The sequence below is a fragment of the Falco naumanni genome, chromosome 3 (assembly GCF_017639655.2).
Source record: "Falco naumanni isolate bFalNau1 chromosome 3, bFalNau1.pat, whole genome shotgun sequence".
In the NCBI taxonomy this organism is placed as follows: Eukaryota; Metazoa; Chordata; class Aves; order Falconiformes; family Falconidae; genus Falco; species Falco naumanni.
In genome coordinates this window covers 65,607,108-65,626,445 of record NC_054056.1, presented here as the reverse complement: position 1 = coordinate 65,626,445, position 19,338 = coordinate 65,607,108, and the positions used below count along the sequence as shown (strand labels likewise).

The 19,338-nt window shown below is 42.9% G+C and overlaps 2 protein-coding genes across 7 annotated transcripts in view; one reads left to right on the top strand and one right to left on the bottom strand.

Moving 5' to 3' along the window:
• Positions 1–2,620: 2,620 nt before the first annotated feature.
• RIOK3 (RIO kinase 3) lies at positions 2,621–14,280 on the bottom strand. 2 transcript variants are annotated; one of them, XM_040585554.1, is made up of 13 exons: positions 13,978–14,280; positions 12,867–12,988; positions 11,880–12,025; positions 11,645–11,749; positions 11,007–11,116; positions 10,143–10,286; positions 9,134–9,261; positions 7,790–7,978; positions 7,175–7,334; positions 6,079–6,159; positions 5,901–5,990; positions 5,444–5,551; positions 2,621–3,944 (listed from the first exon to the last, which is right to left on the bottom strand). In XM_040585554.1, the coding sequence occupies exons 1-13, from the start codon at positions 14,173–14,175 to the stop codon at positions 3,843–3,845; spliced, it is 1,683 nt and encodes a 560-aa protein (XP_040441488.1). In that variant the 5' UTR covers positions 14,176–14,280; the 3' UTR covers positions 2,621–3,842. The 2 variants fall into 2 exon arrangements, with proteins under 2 accessions (XP_040441488.1, XP_040441489.1); XM_040585555.1 differs by having other exon boundaries at positions 7,790–7,975; positions 13,978–14,277.
• Positions 14,281–17,569: 3,289 nt separating this feature from the next.
• The window catches only part of TMEM241 (transmembrane protein 241), a 61,873-nt gene continuing 60,104 nt past the window's right edge, over positions 17,570–19,338 (top strand). For all 5 annotated transcript variants that reach the window (XM_040585557.1, XM_040585558.1, XM_040585561.1 and 2 more), the window contains exon 1: positions 17,570–17,748. In XM_040585557.1, the coding sequence (XP_040441491.1) occupies positions 17,677–17,748 (72 nt within the window). In that variant the 5' untranslated portion in view covers positions 17,570–17,676. The remainder of the gene's footprint in view (positions 17,749–19,338) is intronic.

The following is a 19,338-nucleotide window of genomic DNA, read 5'->3' as shown; positions in this document are numbered from 1 at the left end:
CTCACACGTGACACGGGAACCGGCTGCCTTAAAGGCGCCGGCCGCCGAGCGAAGCACGGGCCGCGGCAGGGCAGCCCCCGCAGTACCCCCGTTCGGCGCGGCCGGGCCTCCCGCCTCCTCCGCGTACCGCCCGCGGGCAGGGCGGCCCCCCTGGGAAGAGGTGCCCAGCTCGGGGCCCGCCACGGCCACAGGCGCCCAGCCGCCCGCCCCGCGGGGCCTGCCCGCGCCTCGCCGCTGCCGCCCCGCCTCTCAGGCCGCGGGCCGGCGGCACCGGGGGGCTGCCCGCGGGCGAGTGTCGGGAGCCGGAGCCTGCCCGGAGGGACGCCGCAACACACCAGAGGCGGTGGCGGCAGCCCCGAGCTCGCCCTGCGGCCGGCCCCTACCCGCAGACGGGCCGCGCTTCAGCTGCAGCCCGCGGTGCAGTGCGGTGCGGCCCGGGCCTCTCCGACACCGGTGGCTTCGCCAGCCGGGGGGGGGGGGGGGGGGGGGCGGCACACCGAGCCGGGGCACGCAGAAGAGAAATACATTTGGCCCAACGTTCTACTGGGCTTGCTCAAACATAAACAAAACCTAAGACTTTTAGGTGGGGGAAAAAGAACCAACTGCTTCAGAGCTCTGCCTTGATCTGTCCACACTTTCAGCAACGTTGAAAGCATTCACTACTGATCCTGCTTTGGGCTATGAAACTGCTTTCTAGTGGCTAGTAGTACAATAGATCAGAATGGGAAATCATACTCTGAAAAGAGTCTGATTTCAGGAACAATATCAATAAACCATTATTGAAGTTAATGTCCAGATTTTTTCTCAGCATTTATGCATATCTGCTTGGAAAATAAATTTGCAACAGGGTTTTTTTGGTTTAAGAACTGGCTAATGCCTTAGTTTGCTAGTTGTAAAGCCTACAGTATAAATTAGAAATTGTGTGAGAACATCATCATTTATATATTTGCTTATTAGTTTAGAAATGGAAATAAAATAAATATATTTAAAAAGGGGGTGGGGGTATACTGAGACCACACCCATTTACAAGTTTTCTGATTAGACTGGAATGGCACAACTGAATAGAGGAGAAATAGGAGTTTCAGTACCAAATACTAACCCAGTATCACGCAAACAACTGCTTGCTGACTTGTTACCCAGTTGGTCTAGCTGCACATCAGACTAGAGAAAATGAAGTCACAACTAGGAATTACAACAAGCTATTCATTCTGTGGAACCCTCCTGTGTCACCAAACAATTCTATATTAACTATACAGGACAAGGACTCCCAGAGTATTTAAAGTACGTTAAAAGTTTATCGTTTTTTGCAAAATACAAAATTCATTGCATGTTTCAGAAGTTCCGTTAATCCAAGGTCAAAATTTAAGAAAGGTTACTGACATTCAATGTTCTCCTACTTCCCCAAGTGACACCAAGCATTTTCTACCACTGCAACAGGAATATTAAGATAATAGAAACTGAGGTACATGGGGGGGGGGAAATCAGCAGACAAGTATATAAACACACAATTTGAAACTACTGTGATAGTAATTGGTCATTACAATAGTCATAACATCAGAAAAGTTAATAAAGCCAATGGCTTAAAAATGAAAAATTGACATTTACTTGTAAGATTCTATTTGCTTAATAATGATCCTAGAACATCCTATTTCAAAGGAGTCCAGGAAAATGCTTGTTTTAGCAACTTCTTCCTCATTTTCAATTACTTCACAACATGCCCAGATGCCTTAAAATCTCAAAGCAAATTCCTGAGCCAGTTTTTCTGCTGGAAGTGAAAAAGATGTTTAGATGACATAATGGAGCCCAGTAGCTTTAAATGACAGACTTGACGACCACAGCTTCATTTATTGGGTGGGGGGATGGGGGTGAGGTGTCTTTTTTTAAAAAAAAATAAAAAATCTGTGCTAGACAGTTTTTTAGAAGAAATTTAAAGCTGAGACTTTAGTCCAAGCACAACAATACAAGCAGGTGCCTCCGTTTCAAATGACAGTTCACAAAACTTCCTCCCCTCACTTCCCCTCATTTCTGCTCTCTTCCTCTCACTTGATGCAAATATCCTTAACAATCTGCATCTTTCTTAGACAAGCACAGTGTAAGGTACAAGCAACTGATTTGAGACATTTTTTTCCTCTAAGAAATGTTTGAGTATTGAAACTTGTAATAAGCCTAGAATAGGACTATCCTTTTTAAAAGCCACCACCTCTGAAGGAGATTTGGCTGTATTTTACAACAGAAGCTTTTAGTCTTCCTGAAGGGGTTAGGTAACTGTAGCACCTCCATCTCAGTACCTAGTCTGTTCTTTTCCTGACATCGTCATTTTGGGTTATTTCACGGAGCAATTCGAAATAAACTTAAGTTTCCAAAAGATGCAAGTTCCTTTATTTCAGAAGGGGTAAATGCAAGACAGTTGTCTAATTTAGAAAAGGGAAGAGAATCCAAGTACTGCGATGAAACTGGCAAAAAGGTCATTGTCTACTGTCAATGCAGTACCCACCAAAACAGTCATATTTCTATTGTTATAATGAAGTAGCAGAGTCCTACCCTTACACTGCTTTAGTGCAGCACTGAGGATCAATGAAGGCCTGTATAATGCAAAGAACCATACATGAACACCACAACAAGATCTTAAGTTTTTACTTCACCACCAGTTTTCCAACCAAAAAAAATATTTAAAAATCACTTTCACAGCACACTGTGAGAATGCCATATGTAGCAGCACTGTATTCTGCTTGATAAAGAGCAGCAGCAGAAACAGCAATCAGTTAAAAAAGTTGATCAGAATTTCTTAACTCCAAACCAAACTACATCAGTTCACCTTTAAATGTCTTGTTTTGGAGAGAAAAATTGCTAGATTTTTAGAACTTGCTATAATAAAGACGACTGACATTAAGAATAAAAGCAAGAGAAAGACAAATGTGAGCACTCTTTTTGCACTTAAAGCAAAAAGCTTAATCTAAAAATAATGACAATCAATATTTAGTTTTCATAGTCTATGATTACTTTGAGGTGTTTGATGCTCTACCCAGAATTTCATTTAGACACAGGATTATGACAATTTTTTGCTTGGTTTTTTTTGCTTGCACTGAGTTCTTGGAACCATTTGTATATTCAAAGTGAAGCTAACTGAGCTTACTCCTGTTACACTGCTTGGATGCAGCCAACAGGACTGCCTGGCACATCGCCAAGGAAGTCCTCTGCGGGCTAGATTCAAATCTGTTTCTCATGTAACAACCAATTGTATTTACAGAGATAGTTAAGAGCCACCTTCCATGTACTTCAAATGAAAAGGTTCAGACTTTTGCATATATAAAAGACACTGGTTTGTTAAATTAACATTGTCATGTGATAGCAGCACATAGTTTGACTTTTCATTTTGCCTGTGGTGAAGGATGGAAAGTTCACTGACATTGTGTCCACACACAATTTCTAATTAGTTTTTCAAGTAGCAGGGGGAAGAAGAAAAAAAGGAACTCTCCTACTGTGCTTTCCCACTAAATACTTTAGAATTTATATTTTTTTTTAACTGAAACATATAAGCTCTGAATCATGCAAAATATGAGCACCTCAGTTACATTAGTCTAATGTAACTGGGCAACTGGTAAGTTGTCGGACCATCCAAAGCGATAGTGACAGTCCATTCTCACAGTGCCAGCCTGATGGGTGGGATAAGTTAAAAAAAAACCAAACACTGAGGCATCACTGTATGCTCACGGTGTTTTCCATTTTGGTATTCAGAGTCAACCACTCTCTCTTGACATCAGTAGTTGTCATTTACCACTGCACCAACATAGTTAGAAGCAGCAAATTTGTTTTTAGTTTCATTAGCAGCTATACACTCGGTGCTATTCATCATATATAGGTGGGTCTCCATCGCTTGAAAACATTGAGAGTTTCTTTCCGTGATTCTGCACGTGATCTTCATTCATCTTCTCCAAAGCTTCGATCTAGAGAGCCAAAAATAAACCCATGCTGAATCATAAAACCATACCTGCACCAGAATGTTTCTGAACAGTGTTAAAAGGTAGCTTTAGATGACTGACCAGGTATATACAATATGCTATTTCAATGGTTCAGTCACATGTGTGGAGCAACATACTTTGGAAGCACAGCTTGAAACATCTGTTCTCAAAGTAAAAGGAGCAGCTCTCTGTAGCTTCATGCTGTGTAACTGAAACACACAAGTTGCAGGGAGGACTCCCTGGATGATTCTAAGACTTCAGCTGTATTCCTCAAAGTATAGAAGCGTCCTCCTCCCCAGCTCTAAACACCCCTGCTGTAACTCTGCCAATCCATCAGCACTGGAGAAATTCCAGGTAATACTAAGATTACAAATCCATTGCAACCTTTTTTAACAGTGAAAGCTGAAGACAGTTACACCTCAATGTTTTATGCAATCAAAGTAACACAGTACAGTAGCTTATTTTGATTTCAGATTGTGATGTTTGGATTACTTCCTCTTGTATTCTAGGGGAGATTAATTTTAGCTACTAGTGACTAAAGTAAAAGTCTTGAAATTTAAGGATGGGCTGCTCAAATTCACTTCTATGTAAACAGCCATGTAAGTCTTTCCCATAAAATTTATAAGCACGAAAGATGACATAAAACAACAACAAACCCCCACCCCAATGCTCACAACAGAGTCAGGGAGGGAGTTGGGTTTTGTTTGATTAATTGATACATAAGGATTATGGAACAGTGACACTGCATTCTCTTTATCTCTTTCTGAGGACCTGCCCCAGGAGTTAACTAGCTTAAAGCTCCCACCTACTGCATGCTGGACGAGCATAAACCTACACTGTCACTAGGAATCAAGTAGAGTAGAACTGCCATGTTGCCTTTACTTTAGTTAGTGAATGTGGCATGTTTGACACCACATTTTTTTATAAGTGTCTGATATCATGACACATGCCTTGAAGAGTTACAGCCAAAATTTTAAAATTAAAAGCCAAAGGTGACTGAAGATTCCTAGTCCATATTAGCAAGATTTTAGGCTTCAAAGTTGAAAATGTTAGCTAAAACTTTAAATTCAAAGTCAGTTAAAATCTAAAACGTGAAAAATAAGCAGTAGAACAATTATTATTTTTAACCCAGCTTTCGTTTCTCTGCACAATCTTTAACCTATGTAAGGAAAGACAACAAAACTAGCTTTTAAACTAAAACAGGTCACTAAATTTTCCTTAACAGTGAAAAAAGCAATTACGTGCAACATGAAGCCTTTTATACTTGGGAGAAGGGGGATCAGGAAAGAGGGTGGAGAAGTCTGTCAACCTCAGTTTCTAAAAATACTTGTACTAGGTTGAAATAATCAAGTTCTGAGAAAGAGATACAGAATGATTGCTGAAATTATACTCACAAATGCTAATCATACAGACTAAACATGGAAAATTAAGGTATTACAATGGCTAACCAAATTAAAACGTTAAGACAACAGAAAAAGCTATACCTCTGCTTGGAAGTCTACTTCATTATCAGCTGTAATATTTAAACTGGAGACAGCATTGAAGAGTTCACGCTCATTAAGCGCTTCTGCCACACCTCCTTTCTGGAAGAACTGGTCAATACAAAAAGCATACATTAAACACCTACTACATGAAACAAAATATTCCTTTTCCTTCCCCAAGTTACAATTACAGTATTTAGTCAAAATGACATTTTTGCTTTTGTTGACTTACAGATAAAAATAACTGAAAGTTTTAAATTCTAGTGGTACTGGTTTCTTCTCCCACACTATCCCTTTCGAAGAAGAACACCATCAGTATGGGCAATACTCAAGAGTAATCATATATATGTGGTGGTGATCATTTTTTACAGACATATTGGTTGACTTTCAGTTAGCTCTGAATTGACTACCTTGGAAAATATTCAGTGTAACAGAAGACTGTCAAATGCAGAGGTCCTACCTGTGAAACATTCCTACAGTCTCTGAACAAAAACTCAAGTCCATGAGGATGGGTTGGCTCCACAGACTGACTGACATCAATAAGCCAGACCTGTAGTCACAGAGAGATAGCAATTCACTGGGTATTAACATCTCGTATTAGATTAAACCTTTCCTTCCCACACCAAGAGTAAGCTCACCTTCCCATCATGCCAAAGCATGTTGTATTCACTCAGATCTGCATGGACTAGGTTGCACTCCTTATACAACTGTTGCATCATCTGCAAGGAAACAAATTAATGAAGTATGCTACACCCCAAGTAACTGTCATTTGCACAACTGTAACAAAAAAACCCAACACACACAAAACCAAACGACACCCAAAAAACCCCCACCTTTCCCTAGTCACCCACCCCATTTACAGCATTTCTTCCAAATTTTTCAATGAAGTTCCATACAGAGCATCACAATTTTGGAAAACTGCCAGGAAACTAAGCTTTTATCACTGAGCTTAGCTTTGGCAAGTCAGAATAATCAGTTTGGTAAACTCCTGTCAGCTCTGCCAACCAGTCCAAGTGCATGAGACAGATAAACATGTTCTCTAGATATACCTGTCATTCTCACCCCTGTCACACAGGAAATAAGTCTCCCAGTTTTAAATACTTAATCCTAACTAGTATGCACATACACTTGAAACACAGTTGCGCTGGCCTACTGGTCTCAAGATTTGAGACACAGACCATTCATATTATCGAGCTGGATTTTTGGATGGTTGGGATTTTTTTTAATGTCTATAATGTAATAGTGAGTGGACAGTTCGCAGGTATGTATCTGAACCAATTACAGCAGAGTATCCATTATGCTATATTATAATTTATTCTCTGATATCTAGATTTGCTATAAGGGAGTGTGTAGAGGGGGCTATCCACTGGAGAGTGCTTAAGCAATGTAAATTAAGTAGTCAGTAAACTCTGAAGACTTCAGAGAATTTTCCAAACCACATACTGCTTCTATAAAAGGACTACTTGCTCATAATTCCTCTGCTGCTAAATATGTTATCAAATTCCAGCATGTTTTCCATTCAGATTAAGATTCAAATTTTTTAAATTTTTTTTAGTGCATAATTTTTATTTATTCTAAGTCACACATTAAACAGCAGCAATAAGCCTTTGGACTCTATATCTTGAAAGCAATGCAAGCATCCTGAAAAGTAAATAAATTGTGATTTGTCCTTTAAGTTTTTTGCCTAAAAGAAAATATAACCAAGAATTGGAGGAGAAATCAGCATTGTCTTACATTAAGAACCTGATAGTAGGCCTTTTTCATATCTTCACTATTAAGTGTTACATCCTTTAGTTTAGGAGCTGGGATTTGATCCTGGCCAATGAAAGACATAACCAAGACGTGTTTCTTAAGGATAACCACTTCAGGACAAGGAATTCCTGCATTTTGCATTCTGTGGATCAGAAAATAGATACTGATTAAGAAAACCAAAACAAAAATGCCAAAACACCTATGGTTCTAGTTCCTGCTTTTTCATTTCCAATCTTAGAGAGCTGTGTGTAAGAAACCTGATCCAGAGTCAAAGAGTCAGAGCTGAAAATCGAATAAATATATGTATTTTGCAAAGGAAAATTCAGATCAAAGCTGTAAGTGGATCTAAAAACACTCACTGAAAACTGATCACTTTTATAGCTAGAGCGTGTTAACTTCATGGGCTTGTAAATTCTGCCACTGAATCACTGAAGATGCTGACCATTCATTACACGGTAAGAAACCAGAGTGCTATTCAATCCGTGCCAGTTTGCCTAAAAATCAATTTAAACTTTTACCCAGATGTAGTGTATCTTCCTTAAACAGAGAATAAGAAACTGACAGGCATTTGACAACTACACTTTTTTATTATTTTACCTTGTTAAGTTATGCATTTCTTTCTCAGCCCACATACGAATAATCTTCCGTGGATTCAATTTACTGAAGCGATCTTTAAATCTGTAGTCATCCTTAATGTATTTGTCACGGTTCTTGAATTCATTAAGAGTTGTTTTAAACACTTTGATGGCACATTCTGGAGGTATAACTTTATCTTCAGATGCACTTCTCATAGAAAAAGTCAAATATATAACAAAGTTAACTATTCTCATCTTTACAAGCAAATGCATGGTGGTTTTGTTCTTAACTATTGCAAAATACAGCAATTTTTAATATAAAAGAAGAACCGATTCTCTTATCAAACTAGGAAACCAATTAAAGTTGAGTTTATAAGATTATACGATTAAGCTTATATATGAATGACTGGCTTTTGGCATTTTCATTTTATGTTGCTTATCAAATAGGTTCCATCTGCCAATTTGTTAATATTTTACTTAAATGTCATAGTTAATAACAGCCCTGCCCGTTAATAGATGTACCTGCTTCAAGAAATTACAAGTGGAAAAGGTCTCACATTAGAACAATAATGGTAGCATCGATGTTTTGTTAAGCACCACAAAGATGTTGCCCATTGAATGATACTGAGCAAAAGAACACTCCTGAATATCGCTCAAGCAAAGGTCAATTTAAAAAAACAACAACAACAAAAAAGTGCATCTTTTTTCCCCCCTCCCGCCCCAGCTTACCTCTCTCTCAACATCTCTAAATAGATTAACTGTATTTGGGTTTTATTTGTTCCTTTTGAAACACCACTAGTGGAAAGTGAATTAAATGCACTACAATCACTACTAACGTACTACAACCCTTCCAGCATGGTGGTCTTTAAAACTGGACTCCTGCATGACTTGCAAAGCAAACAGCACCCCAACACTAATCTCAAGGTAACCCAAAAGTAACAAGCAGCACCTCCGCTGACCTGTACACACAGAGCTGATAACACAGCTATCTGTATGGAAAGACCATCTTCAGGTAGTCTATGATCATCATGATAGCTCTGTAGCCTAGGGCAAGTCAGTGGAAAGAGTTCCTCAAAATCTCAGGACTTTTTTTATAAAAAAGTAGTACATATTTTTCCACAGAAAGCTATAGTGGATATATTAGTGTTCATTAAATGGTCTCCAAGGAGGAAAGTGTGGATTATTTTTTTTTTTCAGTTTATGGTTGGTACCATTTGGTTTTCAAATTTTATTATCTGCATATACACAAATACAAACTTTTTTTGTATGCCTCGAGAATGAAAAAAGTGCAAACAGTTGTAGTTTCTGCTTTTTTAAACCATCTCTGGCACTTAAAGCTACCATCAGTAACAAACAATATACTTACTTTCCTCCATATGCATGAAAAACAACAGATTCTTTTCCTGTGCTGATGCAGCCTGTGATGGTCTCCAGCATCCCAGCATTGACCATCTTGTACAGAAGTAAACGCGTTTTAGGATCCACTGCTTTCTCCTACAGGCAAGAAATTAATACTCAATTTGTTAAAATAATTATTTGCTTTACAGTAAGTTTAGAGTATTTATATCTCCCAAGTGTTCAACTAGGTGGAAAGAATAACGTATTAAAAGCATTCTCTCAATTGATAGAGAGAAGGAAAAAACAAAACAAACCAAAAGAACAGATAAAGCAAAGCCGAAGTGCTCCAGCACCATCATCTTGAGATTTAATACTCTCAGGTACCTTATCAGCTGTGTAGCACATACAGTATTTTACCAGTTCCACAAAGTACAGACTGTGGCTCAAGAGCACTTTCTACAGTGCTTTTAAGAAGTCTTTACAAATCATGAATCACAATATCCCAAATATTATACTCCTTTTATATCAGTAACAATAAATACCCGAATTTAAAGAAGCCCATAGCAAGAATTACCAGAGGCCCTGCTCTGAACTCACCCATAAAGCTTATTAACTGACTTCCTAAATTATTAAATTAAGAGTTTACTTGGTCATTTCATCTTCCTGAAACCTGCTGTGAAGACAGATATTTGGAGCCACATGGTTCAGCTGCAGAGAACTAGTCCTCTGGATGGTTTCTATAAATAATTTCTAGACAGTTAATTCACTGTAGCTGATTAAGAGCCAAATTTAGAAAGATAAAGAGAAAAAAATGACAACTGCTTGCTCTTATTTTGATACAGCTCTCACAGTAATGCAGATCAAATACAGACAGCCTTTTTCTAGTAGGAGCTGGCTGATACCATCCCCTTCAGCAATGATAACATGGTATTGCTTAACTGTTTTACTAAAAATGGAACTTTTCAAAAAATTACCAAAACAGTGTTAGTTGTTACACAAGATGAAAAGTATACAGAGAGATTTTATTAAAAACATACAGCAGTGGAGTGCTCCTTCTTTTCATGAAGCCTTGCACTACGACGTTCCTCAGAATAGGCATGTTGCTTTAAGGCATTGAAGACTTGATTTGACAACTTTAAGTCCATCCCGATTCCATCCCCAACTTGGAATTCAGGTGCGAACTACAAGTAGAAGTAACAGAACTTTAAGTATTGCTACTAGCAGACACCAGAAGTTGGCACAAGCAGAAATTTCTCGTTCCGATTTGGAAAAACCTAGGATCAATTAGGACCTATGTGAAAGCTACTTTGTATATTGTTGTCACTATGTTAAAAAACATATTGCTCTAAACACAGAACTTGAAGTTCTTCCCAAATTGATATGAGATTACCTAACATCCTGTAAAAATAGCACTTGCAGCATTTCCTTATCAGCAGAAGTTGCACCACTTACATGAAAGAAAACAGAAGGTATGTAGTATGGATAAACAGACTGAAAATCTGCAAGTCAAAAAACTGACTGACAATAAGTTACTTGGCTCATCAGGCAAAATGACCTAAAAAAAAAAATAATTAGGTTACACAATAGCTATGCTTTTCAAAAACAGTCTTGGTATTTTATTTGCCTGTGTACCAAACTTGCTGATAGTTATGTTTTGCCAAAACAGTTCTGTGCAGATTCTTGAATCATGGTCATCAACAAACTATTACTAAATAAAAACCTGCAGAATTCAAGCTGCCATTTTGAATAACTAATCCAAACACTGCATTGCTTTCATCCAATGGAAAAAAAAAAAATCAGCACTGTATACAGTAGCATAGATGGATGTGCATTAGTTCTTTGGTTGAATTACAGCATTCAAGTTTTACATACAAAGTAAGTTTCCCTAAGTCTTCACTTACATTTTCCATACGAGCAGTGTTCTTTCTTCCACATACCACTTCATCATGTTTAGTAGTAATGTCTTTTCCTTTTCCTATGAAGCCCTTTCTTGGTGTAGTAGTAGGTTTATCTGCCAACAGTGAGAAAAATAAGTCACTTTATATCTAAACAAGCATTAATTAATGCTTATGGAGGTTCCATAATGCCACAAAAGTAACATAATTTTATTTATTAAACAGAATAAAATGCTTCAAATTTTATGATCTTAATGCAGTCTTCTCTTACCCTAAAGGTGACAGCTTAGCTTTTGCTATGTTATGACTTACTTCTACATCTTCTCTGGGGTGTCTGACATGTTTTTGTTGTGTTAAAGACAGGAATTCAATTATCATGTGCAGGTGCCCCTAGCCAAATGTAGATGACAGACACAGAAATCCCACAATACTTTCCACTTATAATAGTTATTTTGCTAGATTCAGCCACCAAACCATTATCCTGAAGTTACCCGCCCAGCTTCCTGCAGGACACCTCCCAACTGGGTGACCTGATTTTACATACAACTGGCATGTCTCCTTAAGTTAAATACAATTAATTTAACTATGTCATATTCTTAGGTCTATTAACTGAAGAAACTGTATTGTTTAGAACTGCCACGCACCTGCTCTATAAGGATCATGACGGGTATCCTGCCAATCAACCTCATCCTCAGAGCTGTCACTGTCATAGGGATGCACCTTCCGATAATTTTCAAAGGATATAGAGACTGGAGAAACAAAACAAATAAGCATGTCCGCGATTATCAGCAGTTTGCTACTTCCTCACAGCTCTGTCACCCTACTCAGAGTGCCAGGAATATCTCCAAAGCAAAAAAATACTTCTTCTGATAAGGGTACCTTTGCTATCTCCGTTGATCTTCCTCTCTTCACGCCGAAGCTGTGCATCATATTCCCTGTCAAATTCCATCTGCAGCATCTGAGCTAGCATTAGGTCACTAGAAGTATCAATATTTTCTCCTGTAATAAATGGTCCTTCAGCAACACTATGTAAAATGAAAACAGAAACTTAAAAAATTAAATACAGTAACCTAAACAGAAATGTTTCTTTGTAACATTTCATTACTCATAGAAAAGATTTCATGCAGAGCTGCATGGAAACTAGTGGATCTACACTGTCCGCCCCCCTCCCAGACAACACTAAATATTAATAGAGCATGACTTCATTTCTCTTTGCCACTTCTTTACCATGCAAATGCTGAACTTTTACTCACCTTCCATTCTGTAATAAGCCCTGTTTTTAAGATGCCCTTTATGAAAGGGAAAGGCGGCATACAAGTGTATGTGTGTAGCTATATATATATATATTTAAATATGTTTATAAACAAACTGATAAAAACTTAGAAAATCCCCAACAACCAAAGAGTGCTGCTTTGCTCTGCTTCACAGAAAAGACTGTAGGCAAAATCTGTATAAATTTAGAACTAGTGAGCTCTTGGTCTATGTTTAGAGCTTCCAAGTATTAGGAAGATACAGGTGATACACCCGACAGTTCTTGAAAGAACATTGTACACTGTTAACAAAAGTCTTGAAAAAGGAAGAAAAAAAGTGTTTCTGATATTTCTCAAAACACAGCTTACGGACTGTTTTAGAGCACTCAAAACAATGCAAAGAAAATATCAAGAAGGAAGGGTGACAGAGGAGAGAAACTAAGGAAAAGTTTTAACTGGGGAAGCCATCGTCACTGAAAAAGGCCTGAAGAAGCAGAGTTAGGCAAAGCGTTTACTGTATCATGATTTATTAAGCACACTGTAAGAAATACACAAGAGACAGAAGATGGCTTCACAACTCTGGAGAGTTGTGAACTAATCCAGGACTTAAACTTACGCAACCACTTCAGGAAAAGCAGCATTTTCTTCTTCCAGCTGCAGCTCTTTCGCCAGCTGTTCACTCATTACCTCAGCAAGGGAACAGGATATTGATGCTGTGTTAGGGGCTCCCCATGGACACTGTAAATAAACATTTTATTCAGTGGCAACACAATAGTCAGGGTAATTAGCTATCACTGGCTCTAAAATAAGCTCATGTAATCTCATAAGAGCTTGTCTTCCATACTTAGGGAATTATGATGAAGTACAGAAAATATCTCAAAGAATAGTTTCATAAACTCAATCGGAAGAACTGTGATTGAAAGGATGTTGATGTTCACTTACTAATGGGGGAAAAAAAGCATTGGCTTGTTATTGTCAGTACCCTCTGAAGACAGGGGCAGGGCCTCCCAGGAGAGTCTGCTTACAAGCATACACACAGTCTATGTAAAATTTCTTTTGGAATAACACAACAGTAATAGTTTATGCACAGCTTGCTCGCCCATTTCTAGAACCCTAAAAGGGCAGCCAACACAAACAGCCTCTGGAAAACGCAGAGGCATGCACACAACTTTGCTTGGGGAGGCGGGGGCTGGGAAATGACAAATCCAACCAAGTTGTGACTCACTGCCTACCTCCTTGATAACTAAACTCACTTAGACCCAATTCCCTGCTCAGCAACAGTGCCTGGAGAGGAGGAACTCATTTATCAGGGTCCAACAGCAGCTCCCTTCACCAAGATAACTGCCGGCAGCAGCAAACCGTGCCATACCCTGCCTTAACGCAGCTCACTCCTCACGGAATAACTGACCCTTGTTTTGCTGACACCACTTCACAGCGTGCTCTCGACGGCCTCAGCCCGCTCAGGGGCAGACGGGCTGGAGCTACCGCCGTGCCTGCCCCCTGCCGTCAGCGACGGGCGCCCAGAGACGGTGCCCGTGCACCGACATGCCTTTGTCCTCCCCCACCTCCCGGGAGCCAGGCCCGCGGCGGCCGTAACTGGACGGCCCCGGCAAGTCGAGGTGCCGCGGGAGGCCACGGGGTGCCGGACACCGCGGCCCGCGCCAGGGCCAGGGCCTAGCAGCGCCCGGCGGGCCTGCGCCCGCGCCCTCCGCCGTGCCCGCGCTCACCTTGCTCTGCCAGGCGGGGCCCGGCCCGGCGTCGGGAGCGGCGGCGACTCCGACCGAGTCCATCTGCGCATGCAATGGCGGGCGGCGGCGCAGCAACAGCAGCGGCGGGGCTCTGCTCCGGGCAGCGACGCTCCCTCTGCCAAACCTTCCGGGTTCTCCCCGCTGCCCCTTGCCGTCAGCTGCCGTCAGGCTCCCCATTGGGCGGCGGCACAGGGCCGCACCCGCCTTTCCGGTGATGTCACCGGGGTGGCTGTGGGGTCACCGGCGGGGCCTGGAGGCTCTCGGCGTCGCCCGCGAGTGGAGGCGGCGGCAGCGGGTGGGAGCGCGATGGCGGCGGGTGGGAGCGCGATGGCGGCGGGGGCGGAGCTCACCGCAAGATAAACGGCGGAACCGAGGGAAGGCGCGGGGGAACACAAGCGAGCAAATTAATTTGATCCTGATCCCACAATATATTCAATATTAATATTAATAATGTTGTATAAATATATATACACGTTTATATATAATCTTTGTATATTATTAATAGGAAATATTAATATTAATAATGTAAACACAAAATCAGGTCCTTCGTGTGTGATCTGATAGCTGTTACATCTCAGTTTTATATGTAACATTTATCTGGGAAATAGTACTGTGATTAAAATGCCCCATGTGCAGGACTGGGGCAACCGGATAGTGTTTTGCTGCAACACAGTCACTGTTTCGAGTCTGGTCAAACAAGCATCCCAGCAGGAAAGAAGCGATGCCTAAAAACCTCCCCAGGCCTGGCTCACCAGCAGGTATCTGCAAACATAGACAAATGTGCCATCACGGCCACCAGTGACAACCAGAAAACCAGCCTAGCAAAGCTGGCTGGCTGCAGGAGAAGCAGTCAGGGGTCATACAGCCCCTGCAGCACCCCCAGCCTGCTCGGAGTAAGTTCCCTGTTACACATCTAGCAAAGGCGTCGGTGCCAGGGCAGGCCCAGTAAAAGCCACTCTCCTCAACTCTCAGCCCTGCAAGAATCAGCTTAGTTGGCCAAAGTCCATCTAATTTGTCTTTAACAACCTGCAATGACTGACATTAACGTTCTCCCATGACAACCTGTTCCAGTGTTTGTTATTGCAGAAAGTCCCCAACTAAAAGGCAGGCTGTTTGGGAGAGGGAGGGACCCAAGTTGCAGCACACAACCTGCAGGTGTGACACAGGTGTGTGCCATGGAGGCATTACAAAATCATAGAATCATTTAAGTTGGAAAAGACCTTTAAGATGACATCAAGTCCAACCATTAACCTAGCCCTGCCAAGTGCTAGTATGGCTTTGTCTGGTGATGTGGTACCAGTGTGGTTCTTATCCTCTCTGCCTCGTAGCCCTGGCAGAAATAGATTATTTCTTTCCCTTTGCAGCTGCCTTTCGGGGTGTGAAGATTGCTGCCACGCCCCTTCAATCATCTTTAGCTAGATTTATCAGTTTTATAAATGAGCAGAATGTCAAAGCAATGTCCTGCTGCCCCAAGAAATCATTGTTTTAGCACAGCTGTACAAGCACTGATTAAGAAAATGGGTTTGGGTAGTTTTTGATTCAAAAAGGCATTAACAATGACTTAATAATCCTATGCCTTTTTATTCAGCTTTTCATTATCAGAAATAAGTCTTCTGTATTAGTCTCTTAAATATTACCTGATCAGGCCTTGATCCCGTGACCTCTTATATGAATGGGTCAATGTTTGAACTGAATTACATTAAGAGGAAATGATCTACAAAACGACATGTAAACAAAATAATTTGCCACACATTCACATTGCCTAAGAAAAACAGTTAAAAATCTAGGTAGAGCAGGAACTACCCTTCATATTACTCAAAATAATTCCAAAGCTACATAGCAATTACTTAATATGTAATTCAAGTTGGTCATGATAAACATCAGCAAAAATGTGTACCTTCATTCTTAATCCCTCACTGTAAGTGGCTTGCAAGAATTCACACGTCTGTGCATTTTGCTGTAGGAAGATATATCGTCTTCGTTCAAGTCTCCCACTTTCAATAAGAAATACTGCAAAAAAAACACAAAGAGAAATACCACTGTAATATTTTGCATTAAAAGGATACTCTGCTAAAATAAAAAGTCAAAGGTATTCTTATCACATGCTTACATTAGTCTTTGTAGATGTCTGTAAACTTGTCGTATTCTTTTTTAAAGCTTTACAGGCTGAATTCTTGGCACAATACAAAGTATACCTTTGTTTGCAAAATACACATTTGACATGCTTACATAAACACATGCCCTGCAAAGGGAAATGCTGTATCACCTGCCGTGCCATCTCTACCACACCTGTTACAGTGGCATGTCAGTGATCTCCGTAGGCCTGGGTGGAACAAACCTTTCAGTGCTGGAAATCTGACGTCTGTTTTGGGCCACCTCCTTACAAACTGGATAGGATTGCATCTGATGGACCAAAATTCTTGAATTTGCAGTGGTGCAGTAGAGACTGTTCAGCTGTTGGGCTCTGCTGACTTCGTCTTTTGAGGCTAAACATAAGAGGTTAGACAGGCTCATTTTATGGGCCAGATTTGGCCTCTGGCCTACGAGTTAGTGCCCCCCCTCACTCCCTAGTGTAGGCCACGTTCAGTTCCTTATCTGTGCTGCTTTGCTCTGTCCTCTAAAAAATAGGGTACAGAGAGAGCCCTATACGTTGCATTACCCAAGCAAAGCCAAGGTGAGAACTGCAGAGACAGGGCCTTGTCTTGTTTATATCAGATCTGGGAAGAAAGAGGCTTGCCTAGGCTGTAATAAAAGAATACCCAGTGACGGTGACTAGTCAGGGCACATCTCCCACTGCTTCTCTACCTCCCTGGGATATTTATAGTTTACATATCACCAATGAATCATAGAATCAGAGTGGTTCAGGTTGGAGGGCACTTTACAGGTCAGCTAGTCCAACCCCCTGCAATGAGCAGGGACATCTTCAACTCCATCAGGTTGAACTCCATCAGAGCCTCATCCAGCCTGACCCTGAATGCTTCCAGGGATGGGGCACCTACCACCCCTCTGGGAAACCTCTTCCAGTGTTCCACCACCAGCATTTAAAAAAATACTCCCTCATATCTCTGCCTCATATCAAACCATAATCCCTTGTGCTATCGCAACAGGCCGTACTGAAGGGCCTGTCCCCATCTCCCTTACAAGCCCCCTTTAGGCACTGGAAGGCCACAATAAGGTCTCCCCGGAGCCTTCCCTTCTCCAGGCTGAGCAGCCTCAGCTGCCCCAGCTTTCCCTCACAGGAGAGGTGTTCCAGCCCTCTGACCAGGTTTGTGTCCCTCCTCCGGACCCGCCCCAGCAGGTCCCTGTCCCTTCCAGTGCCGAGGCCCCAGAGCTGGAACAGCGCTGCGGTGGGGTCTCACCAGAGCGGGGCAGAGGGGCCGAACCGCCTCCCTCGACCCGCTGGCCACGCTTCTTCTGGTGCAGCCCAGGGCACGTTTGGCTGCCTGGGCTGCGAGCGCACGCCGCCGGCTCTCGCCCAGCTCCTCCCCGGCCCGCACCGCGCCCTTCTCCGCGGGGCCGTGCTCGGCCGCGGGGCGCAGCGACGGCCCTTTAAGGAGGCGGCGGCCGGCGGGGAGCGCGGTGCCCATTGGAGCGGCCGCGGCGCGACGTGTCGCTGCGATGGCCGCCGCCGGCCGGGCCCGCGCACCGAGGCGTTCGCGGCGGAGCGAGCGTTGACAGATGTATTTGAAGAGGCCGGCGGGCGGCCTCGCCTTCTGCCTCTTCTACCTGGCCTCCTGCTTCACCAACAAGGTGAGGGCGGGCGCGGAGCCGCCCCGGGCTCGGAGCGGCCGGGCGCGGCGGAGGAAAGTGCGGGGGCGCTGGGCAGGTGATCCGCTGTGGCGGGAGCGGGGGCTGCGCTTGGTGGGGCGGGGTAAAAGCGGGGACCCAGGAGGACGTGGAGGAGGGACCGTGCCCTCTGCTTGCCCTGCCCTGCAAGCCCGGAGGAGGGCTGTCCCACGAGTGAAGCCCCCCCGGCATGTCAGCCCCGGGGCCCGCCGCCGCCGCCCGGGGCTGCGCTCCACACGGCGAGTACAGCTGGGTCTGCCCCCCTTGGTTTCCTCAGTGCCTGCCGCCTGTACCTTCCCACGACACACACGTGCCCATGTTGACATACTTAGGAGAGTACAGGGGTGGGCATCGTGTTGTTCAAATGAATGAAACGTTAGCTCGAGAGCCAGAAATTACGCTGCTTTGAAAGCATCGGTGATGCTGAATGTATTTCATGATTGGTGTCTAGCGACCACTGAATGCACAGTCATCCCAAAAGAAGATCTGCCAACTGGAACAGTAATACAGAGTATCCAAAGGAAAAATGTGAAATATTCAAAGTGTTACCGTGGTGGTGAGACAAGTATTAGCTTCCATGGACACTCTGACAGTTTAATTAACCTGAAAATTAACGACAAGAAGTCTGTTTTCCACTGTGCAACTTAATTGCCTGTTGGTATTGCTGAAATGCCTAAGCAGAGGGAGAAGCAGGCTGAAGATAGCCACATTGTGAACAAGATTTTGTAGTTTAAACATAGTTTGAAGTAGTTTTTTCTCTCTGGGAGGATGAGATAGAGTAACCACTCCTTGCTGTCCTATTTGTCAGAGAGTGTGTCTGTGTTTCTGTGCAGATTTCTGAAATAAAAGATGTTTGTGAAGCAATTAGGGTATGAATTTCCTGAAGGAGAGTTAGAGAAAAGCAGCATTTTGGAGGTGAACATGAAATGCCATCTCAGCATTGGCCATTGGTTTCTGTTCCAAGGTACAGTTGCCATTAAGGATGCCCAGAAATAGACTGAAGTCCAGTCATGAAGCAGAGTTTGTAGGGAGAGATAATACAATTTATTTGAAAGACTGCAAGGAGCAGTGAAGGGACTGAACAGAAAGGGGCTAGGAGAGCTGCCAGATTGCATCGTGCATTATCCTGACAGAGCCGGTGAGGGAGCCAGCCAGGGGAGATGCCCCGCTGGACCTGCTGTTTACAAACGGGGCAGGGAAGGACTGGTGGGTGATGTGGTGGTCAGGGGACATCTTGGGCATAGCAACCATGAGATGATAGAGTTTTTTGATTCTCGGAGAAGCAAGGAGGGAGGTCAGCAGAACCCACCGCCTTGGACTTCCAGGGGGCAGACTGCGGCCTGTTTAGGAGACTGGTTGACAGAGTCCCTTGGGAGGCAGCCCTGGACGGCCAAGGGGTCCAGGAAGGCTGGACATTCTTCAAGAAGGAAAGCTTAAAGGTGCAGGAGCAGGCTGTCCCCATGGGCTGAAAGACAAGCTGGCAGGGAGGAAGACCGGCCTGGCTGAACAGAGAGCTTCAGCCGGAGCTCAGGGAACAAAGGAGAGTTCGCCACC